Raw genomic sequence first — 22,185 nt, forward strand, 5'->3', positions numbered from 1 at the left:
CCACTTCAGCAGATAAAACTAATGGTGCTCATTTGACGGTGTCAATCCCGTGAAAGCATCCAATGATTAGTTCATCTAGTTGTCGGAAGATCGAAGATAATGGGCAAAGTTTTAAAAGCGGCGCAGAGAGAAGGAAAAGTAGTCGATCCTTGGTCTAGTTTGAAATTTCAAAATAACACAATGGTAATGAGAAGCAAAGAACAGGGCTATGGGCGAAGACTAGAGGGACCTCTAGGCAGAAAGTGCTGAAATTTGATTTGTGTATCGTCATCCATAACTGTGAGTAGTGGTTCAATTCAGCATATTCATAGGTTATGCAGTCTGCCTCATCGAGTGGGTAATTCTGCTTTGCTATTTACAAAGAGATTGTCACAATTGTGGGTAACAGTGTATGTTTTTTGGTACCTGCTGGCAGCTGCAACATCAACTGATCAACCTACATAGAGGAAAAAAAATCCCCATGTGGCATGTTTGGATGCAAAGTTGGCTAATTTCTAGAAGCATATCAGCTTGCTTTTCAGTTTATGATATAATAGACGTTACAAAGATCTGAGGCTGCTGATTTAGTTAAGATCCCCAACTTTTTCCGATCAATCTGATATGGTGGCCCAATAAAGTGTGATAACTCACTAGAGTATCTCGAGCAGGACAGGTTCGGGCCTGACGCCTGCAGCTGCTCCCTCTCCGTCCGTAACGGAGACAAATGTGATGTCCAGAGGGGAGACTTTGCCTCGTTTATGAAATGGATGACTTATTGCAAAACTCTCTGACAGATGTCTGTCCCCTCTGACTAACTCGGCTGAACTCATGAGTGCTCTGAACATGAAGCCGTGGGAGAGGGAAATCTTTGGGAGGGAGTGTTTTATGGCGTCACTGACAAGCACCATTACTTACAACATACTAAAGCTTTCATTTATCTATCCTTATCTCTATATCTTATCCCAGCTGTTACGCCTCCTTTGCTACTGTTCCAATACTAATACACTAGTGGTGATTCATAATTTGGAAAAATTCATTGCCAAATGACAAATTGTTGCTGTTGACACAATATCATTTTCCAGATAAACGTATGACCATTGACTCATTCACTATGCTCTTAACACATTTGGCAATGTACTGTGCAATGGCTCTGACCAGAGATATTTCATTAAATGGAATTCTTAAAGAATGTGACTTTGGCACTACTTGAGATTTGACAGAACAGACCAAAATATTCCTTTTCAAGTGGAATTGCGTGATATTAAAATGTTCCTAGTTTAAATATGATCACCCGTCACCCTTCATTCATTTATCTTTTTCATTTTACACTCCTCTCTGGCTTTTTTTGTGCTAGGTTTCGAGAGATCAAGATATTCTTATTTCATTAAATATACCCTTCAATGCAGAGATTCCACTTTGTGGCAACAGCTTAGACTGCGGATGGTGTTCTGGTCAAACTGCCAGAACTGGATTGAGCCTCATGTACAACAAGAGTAAGAGAGTGAATGGTTGTATGTCTCTATATAAGGTTTGAATATGGGAGTTATCAATATTCATATTAATATGAATATGGGATATTAATTGTATGCTAGTGAATGAGAGATTGAATTTCTGTATTATGAGTGAGGGAGTGAGAGAATGAATTGATTTATGACTATATGGCATGAATAAGTGAGTTAATGGTTGTTCATCTCTATATTGGGTGTGAATGAGTGAATGCAGGAAAACAGACAGAATGGATAATGAATGAATGAAAAATCTTTTTTTTTCTTTCTTCTAGCTTTGTTGGAGGGGTTGGGTAAAAAACTTCTAAAGCCAGCAATTTTCTTTTTGCCTTCTCCACTCTTCTTCTGATCAGTTTGTTCTTAGATGGTTGTTAAAGTGGATTTTTACAGATCCCCCCCCCAAGAAATCTGACAAGGGCAGCGACGGAAAACGAGTCCATCAGAGGCGTGAGAGTGAGAAATTTGGACAAGTGAATGCTGAGTTGGCAGCCAAACCCACAGAGGCGGAGACAAACCCTCTGACTTTTACACTCACAACCACTTTGGCAAAGTTTTCTTTCATAAAAAAAAAAAAAAAAAAATCAACAGGTTAACTCTGCTTGTGTAACCCTTGGATTTCAGCATGCCGATTTAATCAGTGACATGATACTGTGACTCATGACGCCAAAACCTTGGAAAGTGTGTGTACGCAAACACGAAACACGCACTTGTGGAATTCCCCTCTGATATCCACAGCGCACGCTCTGTTTGTCACCTCGTCTGTCTGAGCATTAATGATGAATAGTGCATTGATGTGGTCGGAGTGTGTGACAAACAGGACATTGATCATGGGCTCTGAAATGCGGGCGCTCGGCACACTGGCAGCAGTGTGACCTAATTGCCTTGCAGACAATCCACTTAATGGCGGGTGGTCCTGGAAGCATGTGGAGCAGACTGACACTTGAAAAGAACAAGAGGGCAAGGGAGTAAAAAAAAAAAATCTGGGCCTGCTCAGTAGGTGCGGCAGACTTATAAGATGCGTCCAGATGGCTGGATATCGGGCAATGACACTATTTGATCACGGTCACTAAAATGCAATCGCGTCACAGTCGGTGTGAGCGGCTGGCAGAGAGGGATCAAGCGACTGGGTTTCAAGTGGAATGCAGAAGCAGGAGAGGCTTGAGATGGAAGGAGGGGACGGGTTCTTTGAAACCCCCTTGAAAAAGACAAACACAGAAGGGGATGAGAGGAAGTCACAGAGGTGAGGAAAAGTAAACATCAATTTATGATTTTGAGCAGGGTGCCGAGTGAAATGCTGAACTTCACTTTTTCTGGAGTTGAACAAAAAGCCCTCTGGTTCTCTTAGTGACACTCGTATACATCGAGATGAAGTGATGAAGACACTTGTGGAAAAAAAAGGAGAAAACACCGGTGGGGGCAAATGAGGGAGGGGGACGGATGGCCGAAGCAGATGGATTAGATGAGTTGAAGAGACAAGTGAAGAACGACCTTGATTTCTTTAAGTGGTTGGAAGGGCAAGAAGAGATGGGCGGAACATCGGACGATTCTCGGATACAGATAAGACCAGAAGAGAGGAGCGCAATCACGGCCATAATTATGTCCCTGAGATGAATGGCTTGAAAAAATTTGAGAGAACGCAGAATAGAAGCAAAGAAAGATAAGAGAACCGAGTGTTATTGTAGGAACACTGAGATGAGCTGTGATTTGGCGAAGCCAATCTGTTTTTCTTTTTTTTTACAGATACAAAACCCAGGAGCACAGATTAGTGCGGCTCCACATCGACGTGAAAACTGATGTCTGCCGAAGAGGACAAAATATAGAAATCGAGAGAAGAGGTTGTTGCTTTGTGTGTGAGTTAGTCTGAGTGGTTCACATTTGGTGAAAACTAACTAGGAATGTTACTTATACCATAATTAAGTTTTTTGTCTTCATCTCGTCATCCATGACAAGCTTGTCAGAGGTCAGATTGAGTCAGAGAACAGAGAGAGGGCTTGTCAAAACTGGCAGCCTCGGAAAACCGCACCACAGCAGATGAAGGCTAGAACATGTCTGGATGGTCTGCCACCTCTGTGGTCTCACCACAATGAAAATTAGCGAGGTATAATTGCCACAGCTATTTTGAAATTCAAGTAATTCCTAAATACTTTCTGGTTGCAGCTTCTTCACTGTGAGTTTATTTTCTCTCCTCTTCCATACATTGTATATAGGCACTTGTATATATTGTATATCTGGGCTTTTGCGCCATGCAGTTTCACAGTGCTTTACACTCGATTTCATCCACCAATTTACACAGTAATGGTGGCAAAGCACTTACGAGGTCCTCCGGAGAACCTTGCGGGTTCAGCATCTTGCCTAAGGACAATTCAGCATGTTGATCACAGGATTTGGGAATCGAACCACTGACATTTAAATTGGGTATTTGTAAGCCGAGGTTCTACTGTATAATGATCTGCTTGATGAATGTGAAAATGCATGGCTGGGGGTTTGCAGAGAAACTTCTACATTAAAAGGAAAAGCAGGAAGTATCTAGATCCCTGCCCTCTTACATTTACACATTAGCTGAATATCCAGTCTCCTATCTCAGTTTTGTCCATCATGCTGAGCTGCAGCTCTAGACATGTGAGTATAGATAAGATACATGTGTGTAAATGTGAGTGTGTGCGATGTAAATGCCGCCGCCTTGCTCTCAGTATGGCACTAATAGGTTCCACATCCTGGTGTGATGAGCGCTCCTGCCATCCATCTGTACAACCACCTGCTGGTATGCCGACGCCACAGAGGTGTGAACAACTGACCTTGGCACTGTGTGTGTTTGTGTGTGTGTTTGGTGTGAAGAAAGCTATGCAGCTACAATAATATAAATCAAGACTCAGTTAAATGTAAACACACCACTCCACATTCTTACAGTTTTCAGTTGGAATGGGTCCTGAGCTCTTCCTGTCTGCAAACTTGATGAAACTAAACTATTTTAAAAATCTGGAAAACCAGGTGAACAGGTCTCGGAGAGAACGAGGCCAGGAAATGAAAGAATGCAGGTGCGCTGTCTGGTGGGAAACAATTATACCAAAATGCAGGGAGCAAAAAAAAAAGCAGGACTTCGATTTACGCTCGTGCCCAATACCGCAAGATTCAAAAGGATAAATCCAAGAGAAACAGAAGATCAGTAAAAACAGTGAGGAAAAGTTCTGCATTTTAAAAATGACTTCAATAAAAGGGGAAACTATACATTCTGGTTTGAACTTGGTGCATTTCAGTATGATCAAATGAGTTGTGATACTCAGCTGTATTGATCTGTGCTTCCCCTTACCACCTCTTCTCACAGCCTGCAGCTCAGCAACTTTTACTCATAGCATGATACCAGGGAAATTACTATTGATCAGGAGTGTGAAGAATGACCGGTGTACATCTTGTGCAGGGTGACTATAACCCCCTTTTGCACTGTGAGATCTTTTTGCAATTCCTAGAACTTTTTCAGGAGCTAGGCTGGTTCTTTGTGCACTAAGACACCATAGGAACCAGGGACCATGGACCTCAGTTCCTAGAACCATTTCAGCTCCTACTCCCTGGCAAGGTCTTTTTAGTTTTCCATAGGAACTCATATGATGTAAGTGCATGCTTACTTTTGCAACTCATAAACCACGTCCAGTTTAAAAAAGTATTGGGGTCACTGGTCAGCCTTTTTCTTGCAACAAAACGGATGGAACCAGCTAGAAGTGGCATGACAAAGACCTAACTCTCCTAGCATGTTATGCCAAAGAGGTGTTTCCGGAGTTTGGAGTGGAACATAAACATTTTGACCAAAATAATATAGTTAGTTAACTGGGGTTTTACACATGGCAAAGCAGTGCAGGGAGGAAATAAAAACACTTAAACCCATGGTCAATATTCCCGCCATGCAGATCATGAACCCTGTGGCAACTTGGCTCTCAATGTGGTCAGTGCCGTCAGCCTGTTTTTCATAGCTATGTTTTTGGGGTGTGCTGCTTAAGATGCATTTCACACTGTGGTCCCTAACTACCTGTGCACATGCAAAAGTTCCCATTGAGGTGGGTAGTTCCTGGAGCCAAATTTGAGCTGAATAGTTAATAGAACTGTGTACTAAGAACTTCTCTGTAAAAAAGCGGCTAAGAATGCATGTTCGGTTTCACTTCAATCCAAGCAAGTCTGAACCTCAGGAGCGTAAACTATTGGAGGAGTATGGACGCGGAGATTTAAAGAAGTTTCACATTGCTATTGTATTTTAACAGGAGAAATAACACCCCTCCATAATCTGTGGCCATGGGACATTGGATTACTCCTCTCAAGAGACGTCTACTTCAGAGTTATTATTCTTGTGTCTCGAACTGAATTTGTGTGATGAGTGCTGATCTGAGTGCAACTGTGTGTGGGGTGTGAAAATGGCTTAAGTGTTATGAAGGAGACAAAGAAGGAGAAGCAAAGTCATTTCTAAAACAACAACAATTAAAAAAAAAAAATACAGCGTTGCTTATCCAAGGTGGCAGTCTTGAAGATGAAACATCGTATAGAACACACCACAGGCGGCGTAACACTTCATATTATTACACAAAACAGAACACCCACAATCTTGGCTCCGTGAGGATCATGATCATGTACACGATGTTGATGCGTACATGCACGGATTACTCTTCTCTAACTGTATTACTAGCAAAGGTCTATTTTAGGATGCACTACACTGTCATTAGCAAAGGGATTTTAAACATATTGTTTATTACCCATGTTTTACAGATATGTTAAATTAATTGATCAAAATTGTGAAAAAAGGCCCATTGGGTAATTTTCATTATTGATTCTGACTGGTAATGAAAGGAGCATTTTGACCATAGTAGAATATGTATTATACATTGCATCATATATATATATATATATGTGTGTGTGAATAAATACATATATATGATATATATGGATATATATATATATATATATCATAATATATACTATATAGTATTATGCCAGTGATGTTTTAGAGACTTCATAAGAGTTAATACAATGTAATTTTGTTGACTTACATAACACACCAAACTCCCTTGCCTTCCACACTGCTGTTGACAATTACAAAATAGTTAAACGGAGAAACGAGGATGGCAAGACGGAAGACGGAAAGTGCAGGAAAATAAAAAAAGTGCGGGAAAATGAAAAAAAAAAAAAAAAAGCCAAAATCGGAGTTGGTGATACAAGATACATACGAGGGCAGACACTAGCGACACACACACACACACACACACACACACACATACACACACAGGTTTCGTTTGACAGCTATTTCACGATGATGAAAAAAGATCAGCTTGACAAATCACAAGCGGTTATTGCAAAGCAGTAAAATAAACCTGGGTTAATACATTATGGATCTATGCTAATACGCAGAGAGATAAAGCAAGAACACGATAAAAGTGAAGGGAAGAGGAGGGGGATACATCACAGAATATCTGATACGCAGATGGGGAAAAAAAAATAAAAACACAGCAGAGGATCTTTCTCCTCTTAAAAGAGATGTATGATGGGAGGAAAAGAAGGCGGAGAAGGTAATTAGGGGACGGGAGAGAGAAGAAAGGGAGTGAGACGGAAAAGTTCTTCCATCTCTCTGTTTAGCTTTGATTGAGCACGGCAGACCCTGTGAAGATGAGCATGATTAAAGGAAAAAATGAAAATGATTCTTTTCTTCCAACCTTTCACACACACACACACACACACACACACACACACACACAGTATAAAAACGTATAGAAAGAGACTAAAACTCGGTGAAAGCACGCGCAAACACACAAACAAAGATGCGCACCATTGTTGACGGTTTGAGTCCCATCGTCTGTCAACTGTCCGCCTTAAAATTGACTTATCTCTTCACGTAAAAGGGACCGAGAGAGAGCCTGGAGAAGAAAGGATAGGAAAGGAAAGGAAAGAGAAGAAAATGAGGAATATTGAGAGAGAGAGAGAGGAAACAGTGGAAGGATTAGGGGGAGATATAATGGGCTGTAATCCTCTCCCACTGTGGGAGGGATCCCAAAATTGCTGAAGGGTGACAATTTCAAGGCGCTATTTGTCCGAGATATGAGTCTGCTTTGAGGCCGTTTCCTACCTTTAGCTCTCTCTGCGGGCTTCCGACAACAACGGCGTAAAAATAGCACACACTGCAAGGGCTTCTCTATGCCCGGCTTAATTGTTTGACATTAAGAGTTACATCTTGACTGTTGCAGAAAAGAAAAAGAAAAAAAAAAGGATTCTATTTTGTTTGATTTGCTTATCGTCTGTATAATAGAGGTAAAACGACAAAGAACTTCAGTGGGAAATATGTTTTCAAGCTATCCTAGTATTTATCATTATGATTGAAGAAATGGTGTTTTGAAAAGAAGTTTTAGGTATTTAAAGAATGTAGCCACTTACAAAGGAACAAACTCTGCTATTGCGAGTGTCATTATTATTAAGATATAATTGAGGATGTCCCTCCCGACCCTCACCCCGCCCCCTCGTCTCTATCTCTCTTTTATTTTCTATCTATTTTCTATTTTCTATCTATTTTCTATAAGACAGAAGGCCACCCGCATTGAACCGGGATCTTCCCCCGGTAAAAGGCAGTGTTTCCTCGCTGCTGTGGCTTGCTCATTGGGGGAATGTCGGGTTTCTGTAAATCATTTTGAAAGGTGTAGTCGAGATCTGCACTACATGCTGTGTAAATAAAATCTGACCTGACTTGACTTCCGAGCTAGCAATGAGGTGTTTACATGTACACAGTCCTGGGCTCATTTCCCAGTACCACTCCAATTTAAGATCCAATCTCAGGCTTTTTATTCCTTCGGTGCTCCGAGGAAGACCCTGTGTTTGCATGACACACACACTAATAAGTAGGGAGGTAGCTCAGTGCTAGGGTGAATCCTTCACATGTATGGAAGCCAGAGATCACATGATCTCTGTAACTCCATGAGCTCATGCTGGAATCGTTATTTTTGCAGGACGCTAGTATTATTTTCTCAGTTTAGTACAAGGCCGCCGTCAGAACATCCTGGTTATGTTTGCCTAGTGTGTGCGTAAATATTTGCCCCAAAGCTCAGACAATAAAAGTGAGGCAATACTAAAAGTCTTGATCAATGGTAGGCAAATGGATGACAGATCGATGAGTAGGTTATTCAAGGGGCTACAGAGTGACGTAAAAATGGCTTTTGAAAATGTCATTTTGAAAGATAGCTCGAGACAGTTTGAATTACACTGATGCTTGAAAGAGTAGATATGTGGATGTGTGTAATGAAGACTGGTGACCATTAAAAAGAGATATTTACAGTGAGTTTTGTGAGGTGTGTGTGTCACAAAGACGTCCACTATGAGGGAAATTTAAACAGGCATCTAGTTCCTTTTATACCAATGGCAACCTAGAAACCAAAAAAAAAAAAAAAAAAAAAATTGACCATGACTTTTGATTTCAGACTCTAGGGAATTGTAGAGTAGATTTAATTCCTCTGCGGTTTACTTTACTCATCTTGTCTTCTTGTTTTGGTTTAGGCTGGCACACACTGAGATGTAGTGCGAAGGGCAGAGGTCCAGGTGTTCGTGGGAGACAGCCAGATGGGCTGCAGTCTATCGTCACTGCCGCCAGACTGTGTTTATGCGAACAGTGATGGACAATCACTGCAGCAATGAAACGACTCGATCCCATAATAAGACACCTTGTTTTCTAGGGAACAAATTAATCTTGAGGCAGAGTTGTATGTTTTTCATGTTTACGGTGTGGTGCGGAACCGAAGGAGATCTTTGGAGAAGAGCGACAAGACTTTGAATAATAACTTAGCAATTAAACTTGGAGAGTTGTTGCAATCACTTTTAGAGGACTGAACAACTTATATGGGAGAAAAAAAAACTAGGGGACCTGCGACCAAAGTGCTTTTATATTACTGCCACAGAAAATGTCAAAAAGATGTCCTAGTCTGGCACTGTGTAATCTCCTTGTTTTTCTCCTTGTTTTTATGGATTATATAAGGAACAAAGAAATATTAATCCAAACTAAATTTGGAAAACACAATTTCTATCTATATGAATTGTTTGAGACAATTATTAAACTGATAACTTAGTGATCAATCAGAGGCAAAAAGCACAGATACTTGTTCATATCCAGAAAACAGAACATTGCATTGCAGTGAACCACTATAAACACTCCAGGAAATGTGGGATTACTCTGCCACACATTCATTCATTCATTCATTATCTAAACCACTTATCCTGCACTCAGGGTTGTGGTGGGGATGGAGCCTATCCCAGCTGTCATTGGGCAACACTTGGAGTGGTCGTCATGGGGCCACATGGAGAGACATAACAATTTAATGTCTCATTCACACATAAAATAGAGATAACCAACCACTTATTCTCTTACTCATGGATCATATGGAGAAAAACAACCTTACTCACACATTATATACACATACAACGATTCACTCTTTTATTCATGTGTCATGTAAATAAACAACCATTCACTCTCTCACTCACACATTACATAGAGAGAAACATCCATTCACTCTGGGTAATTTGGGGTTTCCAAACAGAAAGGCCCGTCTGCTCAGAATCAACCCAAGGACCTTCTTACTGTGAGGTGGAAGTGCTGAATACTTTGCCACAGCCACACATATTAATGCCGAATACTATTCCGCATGGAGACGTGAAAGCAATAAGGGAAAACAAAGGTTATGGCAAAACTAAAGCCGAAACATTTTTCAAGGTAAAGAAAATACTTAAAAAGAAAAAAAAAGGAAACGCATAAATCCCAGAGACTCTCAACTTTGTTATGACTGGCAGTCTCCGTTTTGGCTAGTCTTTGTTTTTTTTTATTTTCAAGTTGCGAGACACCATCATTTCCTCTGCATTCCTCAAAGACTGACCCTGATTTCATCATGGGGAATAATAGAAGGGAAGGCCTTGGCTTCTCTGGGCAAGAGCTCCCAGACTTGGGAATAACAACATAGAAAAACTAATCTTTGTGTTTTGTCTGTGGCATTTTTGTTTTCAAATAGAAAAATTCAACAAAGAAGCTGACTTGTTTTTTATCCTCAACTGATATCAGGTTATATCTGAAAATGCTTCTAATTGATAGTGCATTTATGTTCTCAACATTTTTACTCATGCTAACTTTTAACCATCAACCCAAACAGGCATAAATTTAAAAAGTGAGGCGCTGCTGTCAAACCCCACAATCCTTACTTTCCAATAATACAAAGATAGAATACATGCACAGCTGCCGTAAGACAAGCCGCATTTCAGACAGTTGGAACACAATGGCTGTCAGCTTTGTGAGAGATGACACGTTGTGTGGTGGCTGCCTGACGGAAACTAGCGCTTCCATCATGCAGCTGCTCTGTACTCCCGCGTCATTATTTTGATTTTTGAATTTGTGTGACTTAAACACACAGCTGTAGAAGAGAGGAGTGACCTCTTTTCCTGCTCAGTGTGAGCTAGCAACAATGAGGAGCAATGCAGAGAGAGGGGGAGGAAAAAAATAATTGAGTTTTTTTCCTTAAAGTTACACAACAAGAAATGAATACCAAATCCTGTGATTCACAAAGGTGACTGACAGACAAGCAGGCATGCAAATACACAAACACATATGTAGATATATATATACACATTTTTTCTTTTTTATGAATTTAATTAAAACTATTCCCGCCCTGCATCTGACACACAAATGGTACCAATTAAATATTCACAATTCACCCACATTCTGGGGTAACAGGAGTGCTAAATGTAGATTCTACAACCAACTTACAAATCCGCTGGAATTATATCCCATAGCTTTTAATTTACAGCTTGAACATATTTTAAAGAATTCCCAACCCAAAATCTTTTGATCAAATTTGCCACTAGATTCAAGTATGTACTTGCAATATGAAAATGAATTCCGACAGGGGGCCTTTTTCTGAGGAGTCTTCTCCCGGTATCTCCGTATGTATTCTCCGAGTTCCCAGTTTTTCTCCCATGTCCAAAAACATGAAAGAGGTTAATTTGAAACCATTAATTCCCGAGATCAGTGAATGAGTCAGGGAATGGTTGTTTTTCTATATATGTGGCCCAACAATTGACTTGCAATCTCTCTTAAATGAATCACATCAGGTAGAAACCTGATTTTTTTATTTTGCATCGAAATTCTAACCCATTTATATTCCAACCCAGAGAAATGAATTTTAGATGTTTGTTGGCACCTCTATCTAGAGCAAGACAATCTATGTGAATTTGTGAGGACTAGTAATCCAGAGTAATAAATTACACTGGCGAGACAGATAAACTTTTAATCTTTGATTTAAGGCAGACTTTGTTCCCTGCCAATTTGACCTCTGAGGTCCCGAAGCTTACTCGCTTTTCGCGAGTTGGCCCATTCTGGCTGCAGCTTGTCCAAAATGTTTCAGGCTTGGATTGCCAACCTGGCCACCAAAAGGTGGAGACGATGGGTGAAATCTAAGGGGCCGTCACGATCAAAGGTACCCGCTCCACACATTTCTCTGGCATGTGAATTTTTTTTTCACTAAAGCCTGCAGAAAGACGCGGATAAACATCGCTTGCCATGATTGATTGATAAACTCACTGAAAACAACACAGTCTGCAGAGGTAACCACTCGCTATTTTCTTCAATGAACCATTTAAGGCAGCGCTTCAGACGGATGAGGGGAAGGAAGGAAGCTTCATGAAGATAAGATGGGAGGCAGACTACTGCTGCATTGAAATGCTTCCCCTTTAGGCTAAATCTGATTGGTTCTGATTTCACTTGCACATGAAGCCAACTGACAGTCCAATAATAATTCCCTAAAAATAGTTTAGCCCCCACATTTCTTTTTAATTTAATGGTTTTAAATGCCTAAAGCTGGCAATAACATCTTGCCAACTGATTTAAACTCAAGGGTTTTTTTTCTCTATTTTGGGGCCCCTCATGCTAGATTGTGACCTTATTTCGGACAAAATATAAATTATTTAATGTATCTTTCATCAACTGCGACCCTATATTTGGAACCACAGAAGAGAGAGACACTCGCTCATCCTCAGAAATAGGTCCGTCCTGCCCTCGAGGTGGTTCTTAATCTACAATCTCATTGTAGGATCGCTTTGTATGTTAGACAATAAAATTCAAGGTTTACACTAAAAACTCCTGTGCCAAGAGGAAAATATGCTAATTCCGAGACGTGTGGTTCTTGTTGGTTCTGGTCGTCGATTTACATCTGCAGTTCTCGAGCGGCATTCAGTTGAAGAGCAGATTTATGACCCGGCGGCTCACAATGTCGGGCGCAGCGCCAATCGGACATGAATTGTTAGGTTCAATGTGGCTGAGGTTTAATCTGAAACACATTTTTCACATATAGCTTCATATGTGAAAATCTAAAAAAAAACATAGATGGCGACAGAAAAAAAGGAGTTTGGATGAGTTAAGGTATGACATAATTGTGTCAGGTACGTCAAAGCGCATGGCATCGTCGCTATCATGTTTGAAATGTGTCAGAAACTCCATCGATGACAATGATGCGTAAACACTTTTCCTGACTCGGCTGCGGGTGCAATACCGCCATCCCCGTCTCCTGGATGTTTTTCTCACTCTTGTTTACCCTCTTTTTTTTGCCAGTCATCATTATCCTCCACTCAGGACCGCAGTCCTTGAACGTTCACGTAAAATGTGATTAGTCTCCGAGAGGATTCTCGGATGGAAGGTTGTTTCTACGAAATGTGACATGTGTCTCGACGGCTGAGCGCAGACGCTCAAACAGGAGAAGAAAAAAAAACGGGTAAAACTACAGAGTAAATGGGTCAATGTGAGAAAGTATGCAGAAAGTGAGGGGGAGTAAAGTCTTCTTGGGAAATAGATAGCAGAGGGTGTCTATGTTTACCCTGGATGGACCAAACTTCTACAAAGCATGTGTGTGTTTAACTTGTGTCTCCTACCACTGTTCTCAGGATATGTTGCCTCAGGTGGGGGAGAGTCCGGGCCCGAGTCGGTGTCCCTGCTGATCTGAACCACCAGGAGACGCTTAAGTGACAGCAGGTCGGCATCTTTGAGCCCGCTCTCCAGGAGGTGAACGACGCTTCGTCCTGGCTTACTGGTCACAAGCGTAACCTGGCAATATAGAAACAGGAACTTTGGTAAATGAATGAAAACAAAACAAAACAAGGAGCCCTAATTATATCAATCTTGCCGCTCAATTCGAACAGTACGGGGTGGTGGATGGTTTAAAGAAGCAAAAAAAAGGAAAGAAAATGAGAGGGGGGAAATGTAAGGGGAAAGTGGGGCACCCGTGAGAATCAAGTCAACAGGCACGCAGGAAGTCAAGTGAAAACTGACTTAAATTAATAATAAAATTCAGTTATGTAAAGCAAGGCAGTGCTTTTTACAGCTGCTTTCTGCTGCTATTTTCTGCTATATATCTACACACACACACACACACACACACACACACACATACTCATATACATATATACAGTATAATTAGCAGTTTGTAGCGGTTTGTATATTCTCCCCCGTGTCTGTTTCATCCGAGTTGTTCAGTTTTCTCCCACAGTCAGACATGTGAATGAGAGAGTGAATGATTTTCTGTCTCTATATGAGGAGGCATTAAGGAGTGAATGGTCCTATTTCTCGATGTAATGTATGAATTAGAGAGTGAATGATTGTTTGTCTCTATATGACGTGTGAATGAGGGAGTGAATGGTTGAATGAAAGAGTGATTTATTGTTTGTCTCTATATGTGGCGCTGTTATTGCCTGATGACTAATCCAGGGTAAATCCCATCTCTCACCCAATGACAGCTGGGATAGGCAGCAGCATCTCTGCAACCCTAAGTGCAGGTTAAATGGCATTGATAATGATTGAATGAACATATACCTAAGCAGCAAGTCAGTCAGCATGGACCAGAAACATAAACAGTACATAGAATGACCCTTTAGGATTTAAAAGGCCAGATTTTTCTCATATTTCTGAAGCCTGCGTTGTACTTCACCATGTCTTGCCAGGTATGAATAACATAATTGCACCATTATTTTTGCACGTGCTTGAGGGCGGGAGTATTTTATTCAGGGTTTGCATGTAAAAACAACCTGCCTCAGCTGCAAGCCATTTCTGGTAACGACTGGGTTCCACGGGTCCCGAGGTTGGTTTTAACAAACGAATGATGGACAAGATTTTGAGCAGGGCAGCTGATCAAATAGAATGTTCTCATGAATTTAATCACTCCAACTTAGTTGATACACAACATAATGATCCGGGGGTTGGGGCTGATTTTTCCTGTAAAAACTGAGTCACTGCTTTCGAGTCCATAACAGGTAACTTCCAATGTTGATTTCTCGTGAAGTAACGGTGTCATTGAAAAGAGATTCTCAACCTTGCCATTCAATGTTTTTACACCAGCTGAGCTTCCATGCAGCCAACAGTAGCAAACCCCACCCAACAACCCGGGGTCTACTGCTGCAGAATGTGATCTCCATCCCGTCGCATTAAAAACTTCACTCTCTTTTATTATCCTTGATCACAAAAATGAAGTTCTGGGTCGTCGCTAGCTCCCTCTCCCTCGCAAATGACCATTTCTGAGAGGCTACAGCCGATGTCAGGCAAGATGCTCTTTTTTATAAGGAGACTTTATCTCCACAACAAAGCATTCCTTGGGCCTGGTCTGAAAGTTTCTGCTGCACTCTGGGGCAGAGACACGCAGCTGGATTACAGTTAGACATGAAATGCATGATGTCAAAAGCAGTGTTGTCTTAGTTCCAGTAAAACGGAATCCCATGTCAACAGCAGCTGCTCTTCACTCGCACTTTTTGAGTCACTGGGGTTTAATGAGAAAATGTCTCAGCCCTGAGAGCTTCTTACTCCTTCAGCTGCAGTAAACGATCCATTTTTGGGGTAAGATATAGTACAGAGTGCGATTTTTGGTTTCGGTGTACCTATGTAAAAAAAAAAAAAAAAATCTTGATTCCAATAAACCAATGAGTGGGTTGATGGATGTTGGACGATGGGCAGAGGGATGGGCAACATTTGAAAACATTGGCATTCAGTGAGTTTATCAGGATAAACATTTGTTCCATGCTCATACTGCCATATCTGATGACAGCAGGAGGCATAATTATGTCCGTAGTCAAATTTATTTACCCAATAAGTGCAAAGCAGATAAAGTCATTTTCCGTTTAGCGGTAAATGACAATTTAAATAGGATTATTAGAGGATTGCGCTCTTTGCTTGTGGCTGTTTTGCTAACCGAGGGGATCCGCCGCTAAGTCTCGCCACACATCACATAGGAGGGTGCACTCACGTGACAGACGCGTATCACTGAGATGTATATTGTCTGAGTTGACAAACCACAGACACACAGACCCTGCGCACACACACAAAAACACAAACATACATACACTCATGCACGGCCACAAATAGAGTTGTGCTTCTGCTTGCTTCTGCTTAATGTCACTGCCTCCTAATAGTGCTATTCATATCTGCGGCTGTCAGAGATGGGGCCTCTTAGTGGAATCATCTGTTCGGAGCTTCCCCTCATAAAGCTGGCAGGATTTGAAAAATCCTCATCAACAACCCATTGCTTTGTATCCAGAGGACATGCTCGAATTTAACAAGAAGGCCAGTGACTCAGATACCCCGTCCCCCTGTCTGTCTCGCATTTAATTTTAGCAAATGAAGAGCTCTCTGAGATATCGGCTCACACGTATCCCCTGGAACAGTCATTTGTTAGATTTGAGTATTTAAACGACGAAGCCTTTGAGTTGCAGTTTTAAAACGGAGCAAACACCTCGCACACACGCGCCGCCTCTGACTGCTAGCGGCGATGATCATCCATTTTTAACATAATGCGGCGTTGACGTTAGCGATAAGGAACAAATGAAAGGAGGATTTGAATGGAGAAAAGCTGCTTAGATATACTTTGCTTTTCATGGAGTGACTTACGAGTCACGGCTGATCGAGTGTTCTCACAGGAACGCCATTCCTGCAGCTCCTCTGCTGTCACTTTAACAAATCTTTGGGGACAGATGGCTCGGCGGCGGGCGAATAGAGCACATTTCTTGCAAGGTGGACTGTCTACTAGACAATGTGGAAGGGCTTTTCAGTTCCCACAATGAGAGCTCAATGATGCTCCTGATTCTGTGTGTTTTTGAAGCTGCTTAATGTGTTGAATTGGACCTGGAGAGGGCTCATTTAACAGGTATGAGTGGAGCCTCTTCTCAGCATGAGCAAGTAGCACAAAGCTTCGATATTAAATTGGGCCCCTTTCCTGTTTGAGCTAGTTTAAGGCTGAATAGACCTACCTTTACAATGGACCTGAAAAGATCCCAATCGTATTCGGCAAGAGTGACTTAATTGGCAACATACAGCATTAACCATCTTGCATGGACTTAGATTTAGTTGTTTGTGGCTTTAAGTTTTCAAATTTAGAGGACAATTGATGTTGCTTATTAGTTGAGTGCAAGACTTGTAGCTCCGTGCTCAGAGGGTGCTTTACTATTAACAAACTTCTTCAATAAAAGCATTGACCAACAGCAGGCACATCTGCACAACAGCTGCCAGAAAAAACTGAAAACCCATCTTCTCAATCAGCTCAGACCCCCTGCTTTCCCATTGCCATACCTTTAATCCTTGGACAATGATTTTAGATTTTATAATATGATAGGAAAAAAAAAAAAAAAACAACACAATGTCAGTGACATGCCACTTCCACAAACAATTGGGCTGGATTTGCGCTTCAGTCATTTTTGGACAGGTGGCACAGTGGTTTCCTCCAGTGGAAAAACATGCAGCAGTTCCATTGGAGTTTCATAAATGGCATGATGTTTGAATGAGAGGGCTATATGTTGCCCTGCGATCTACTGGCCACCAGTTTCAGGTTATCCTGACTCTTGCCCAATTTCTGATGGGATATGCTCCAGCACCCCTGCAACCATGAGTGGAAGACAAGCATTGCAGATAATGGATAGATTATCGCCCACATCTAAGTGGACATTTCAGCAATTGGCATTATTCGTTTGGGAGCATAGACCCTGGGTCTGGCCATCAATGCCGGCTTGATTTAATAAATAAAAAAGGGCTAAAAAAGCATCACTGGATGAAAAAGAGTTCATCTTGACAAAGAAAATCAGACGATAATCAGGTGACTGTGACTTCAGCAGAGCGCCAATCTTTTACAATACCTAAGGATCCGAGCGGCACACATCATGTCTTGGGTCCAAATTACTTGTTGGTGAACTGGACAGAAGCACAGAGCAGGGAATGTCCACAAAATATACAGATCATAAATGAGTACCTCATCAGTCTGCTGATTGGATTGGACAGGGGGCAATAGAGAAGGAGGTCTCAAAGATTGCTTTCTTTCTGAGCTCACGGATGCAAATCATACTCTCTTTGAAAAACGTGAATATGGCAAATTAAATTTAACATTGCTGCCTGAGTGTGGATCAGCCCTGTGGATGAGGTGAGGCAAGGGTTGATGCTAACCATTCACATCCAAGCAAACGCCCTCGCCTTTCAAATGTTAACTAATCCATGTGGTTTTCATTGCTTTCGTGGATATATTCTGCTCGTTTTAGTAGGTTACCCCACCAAATCTGGCTTCCACGTAAGCATATTATCCCAAGACTGTCCAGAAAGGGCATTCAAGCTTTAACTGGTTGTGAATATACATGTGCGGTTTGTCTAAAAGGATGACTGAAAGAAAAGTGCTCAAACAAGGCCTGTCGTCTTGGCTCACCTCCACAGAGATGCTGTTTCTGGCTTGGCCGCCAGCACTGACATGTCTGATGTACTGTTTAAACTGCTGCAGACTGTTGAGCGCTGCCTGTCGCAGCATCTCACATCCCCTGGCCAATCCCGTGGCACAGCCCTCACCCGGGATGGACCTCAGCTCCTCGACACACGAACGCAACCTGGCCAGGTTTCCACGGACCTGCTGTAAATGGGTGTGGGTTAGGAAGAAAGTAGGGAAGCAGGAAAGCGCACAGGAGTGAGAGAGGGGCAATAAGAAAAAAAATCTTACCACAAAGGGCAGCAGACATTCCTGTTGCCTACTGACGGCGTACAGGCAGAGCAGCGGTATCCTGCAGGGCCCGTCCAGGCTGCAAGCTAGAGACAGGAAGTTGTCCAGGGCGTCACAGAGAACCATGCAGGTGCTCGACCACCAGGGTGGCTGCGCATCTACAATCAGCACCCGAGCTGGTTGACGTAGAAACAGGGAAGACCAGTAAACCAGTTTCCCTGAGTTACAGGAACCACTTTGCACCTTCCTGTCCATGGGGGATCTGGGAACATGTAACAAAAGTATTTTGTGATGCAGAGAGAGAAAGAACCAGTGACTCCTATGATTGCAGAAAAATGTGATCCATCAGAACTTTATTCATTCATTATTCATACTGCTAATCCTGTATTCAAGATCATGGGGGGACCCTGATATTGGGAAAGAGGCAGGGTTCACCCTGTACGCTCACAAGGTCACATACAGAGACATACAACCATTCAGATGTCAAACAGAGACATACAACCATTCACTCTCCCATTCGCATGTCATAAAGACACATACAACTATCTCATTCATATGCCTGGGCATTTGAACTGCGGGAGGAAATTGGAGAATCCGTGAAGACACAGTAAGAACATTTAACATTCTGACCCCTGTCAGAATTGAACTAGGGACTTTCTGTCTGTGAGGCAGAAGTGCCACCCCCTATCAGACATATTGTAATTATTCTTGATTTTTTGAGAGCAAATCCACCCCTAAACAGCTGTTCAGATTTAAAGCCTATGCGTAAAAGAAGAAAGTGATGGTGAGAGGAAAATGTCCAGGGGTGGCATGGCGCAGGAGGTAGAGCCATCCTTGGAACTGAACATTCCTGGTTCGATTCCCGGCTCCTCCTTGTGTGTCGAAGTGTTGTTGAGCAAGACACTGAACCCCTAACTGCTCCCCTGGTGCCGGTGGACGGCAGCCAACTGCTCATGGTTCATCCATGATGGATTAATTGCAGAGAAGGGATTTCCCCATGAGGGATTAATAAAGTATAAATCATAAAAAAGCATAGTGCTACTTTGCAAGGACACGGCACTGGGCAAAGAGGAGAAATATCTCAATGCAGAGGTTTCCGAAAAGCAATCCACGTCCGTAACGGCTCACGTGGATGATCGCTGCAACGGATTACGGCAGAAGCCATTATGAGTCAAAGACAGAATAATTCATGGATAAAAAAAGTGAAGAACGAGAAACCTCCGGGAACCTCAGAAATCTGTCTGAATCCAACCATAGGACAATTAAAAGGAGGACCAGATATTTTCAAATTCCGCACTGAAAATTTCCTCACAACAGCATTTACAACACAGTTCCAACCAAAGTGTACATAGAACTTTGAGTGTGTCACAGGTTTCTAAATTGTATGACGGCCGCTCATTGTTTCACTGATAAACACTGCAGGTGCATTCTAAACACGTCACTGTTGTCAAGAGGCTACTAAAATGTGACATTATGGAATGGCTGCAGACAGGATAAGGATTTAGGAACTTGAGGAGGCTAGTGTTTATTATGACATAAAGCAGAAGCTGGAGCTCTTATGTGAACAGCTTAAACAAGGGCAAATTAAATATCAAGACTGTTGGTGTGGAACACGAGAGGAGACTGCAAGGAACACAAGGCTGGCCTGACCAGAAGTAGGTGAGCCACGAGAGACATGCGCTGGCATGAATAAAAACAGAACGCATGCGGCCAGAGAAATAACCAAATGAAAACAGGAAGTCACAAGAACAGGAAGCCTCTCAAAAACCACTCCACACAAACAAAGACATGGAATACAAAGTTGACTGAACTACATTTCAAAACTGGAGATATTAGACATAAATAAAAATGAAGAAACTTGTATCTCAAAATGACATAAACTCAAATAAATGACTTAATAAATACCATTCATAGTGGTCAAGTTATGTGTAATTCAGTTATGGCCAGGTTTGAAATACGTTATTCTTACATATATATTTAAAAAACAAATCTTCTAGCTGACGTTTTCTGCCACTTTCAGCCAAATCCTCAGCTGCATGTCAAACGCAACAGTCAACCATGCGTGACGGGGAATGTGAGCAGAGCAGAGACAAACCCTGTCATTATGAAGAGTGAGTCCCTGTGTTTGGGCAGTGGGCAACAGCATCATCCTCTCTGAGGGGAAACCCATTATTATCAACATCCCTGACCCCTTATTTTGACACACACCAGTACAATTAGTCATTTTATTTCTGCACCTCAGTGGGCAACAACAGAGAGGACCAAAGACTGGACAGGGGGGAGGTGTGTGTGTGTGTGTGTGGGGGGGGGGGGGGTTAAAAGAGGAATCAGGGAGAAAGATTGCTCTGAAAAATCTCACTGGACCATGATGTGTATTTTTTTGGTGGGGGGCTTTTTGTGTTTTATTCAAAACAGTCGCCACGACACATAAATGAAACACCAATGTAGTCTAAGTTGATAATCGCTTGATTACTGATTAAACGTGTTTGTTTACAGGTGGTCACAACACACACACATCTGATCGCCAATCTATACTCACATTTTATGTATATATTACTCACCGGTTGACATTTATCTAGTCATTTTACAACAACTCCCCTGATCTGAAACCAATCATATGGGGGTAGAACTCATGACTTCATCAAATCACTGATATTACAGTGCATAGCAATAGAACCCATTAATCACACAATAATTTCACAAATGAGCATCTGTCAGCAAATAAAGATAGGACCGTTTCTGGTAGGATGTGAAATTTGAAATTTAAATTGGTAATTCAAACAGTTGTAACTGAAATATGTTGGGGTCTGCTGGTTGTTGAGAATCAACTCAAAGATGTCAAATAGTGTTTATATTAGCCTGTCAAGAATATTCTCATCATGCCCAGGTTGAATGTACAAGCAGTATTACTCAGAGCTTAAAGGCAGCTAATTCTGTTTACATTCCTTTTTGTGTTTGATGGAAAAATTAATTAAAAAAAAAGGCAGAAGGAATATTTCAGCTTTACGTCAACATGTTGCCATGGAGTCTGGAGTCGGTTGTTGTCAAACCTCAAACACAAGTCACACCATATTGCCTGTGAGCATGCTAACACACACACAAAATAGATTTGAAGTCAAAGCACATGGTGAGATGATCAGGTTCATAGGCAGAGCTTGAACTGTGGATATCAGGGAAGGAACCATTGACAGAACTAATCCCTTCTCGCCCCCAGCTCTCTCTCTGTCCCAGCTCTTGAATCCACTGACCTGTTTTGATCTTCAGAGAAGGGCTATTTTACCGCCAAGACACAATATAAAGGGAATATTGTGTTTCTGTGTTTGCTGTTTGATCTCTGCCTCTCTCATCTGACTGGATCTCACCTGCCTTGTATCAGTACTTCTCACCACCCAGATCTGACACACACACACACACACACACACACACACACACACACACACACACACACACACACACACACACACACACACACACACACACACACACACACAGCTTTGATCTGAAAATATCTTTGGTGTAAACATGAATCCAGTCATCGTTTTCATTTAAATTAAAAAATAACTCCGATGCAATATTTGGAATTTTAATACCTTGGATCCAAATCTATGATGGACTCAAATACAGAACCTCCATTCATAATATTTTGAAAAATGTTGCTAAGCAGTTGCTAACATGTGTAAACAACTGATTGTAAGGGAGTAATTCAT

The 22,185-nt window shown here is 41.7% G+C and overlaps 1 protein-coding gene across 1 annotated transcript in view; it reads right to left on the reverse strand.

Moving 5' to 3' along the window:
- m1ap (meiosis 1 associated protein) overlaps positions 1-18,733 on the reverse strand; it is a 31,452-nt gene extending 12,719 nt beyond the window's left edge. The window contains exons 1-4 of the mRNA XM_086166191.1: positions 18,479-18,733; positions 18,194-18,391; positions 13,401-13,572; positions 627-638 (exon numbers count right to left, since the gene is read on the reverse strand). Of these exons, the coding sequence (XP_086022317.1) occupies positions 627-638; positions 13,401-13,572; positions 18,194-18,391; positions 18,479-18,733 (637 nt within the window). The remainder of the gene's footprint in view (positions 1-626; positions 639-13,400; positions 13,573-18,193; positions 18,392-18,478) is intronic.
- Between the last annotated feature and the right edge of the window lie 3,452 nt (positions 18,734-22,185).

This window comes from Fistularia commersonii, chromosome 19 (assembly GCF_037954325.1).
Source record: "Fistularia commersonii isolate RoL2024-O1a breed Wild chromosome 19, RoL_Fcom_v1.0, whole genome shotgun sequence".
Lineage (NCBI taxonomy): Eukaryota > Metazoa > Chordata > Actinopteri > Syngnathiformes > Fistulariidae > Fistularia > Fistularia commersonii.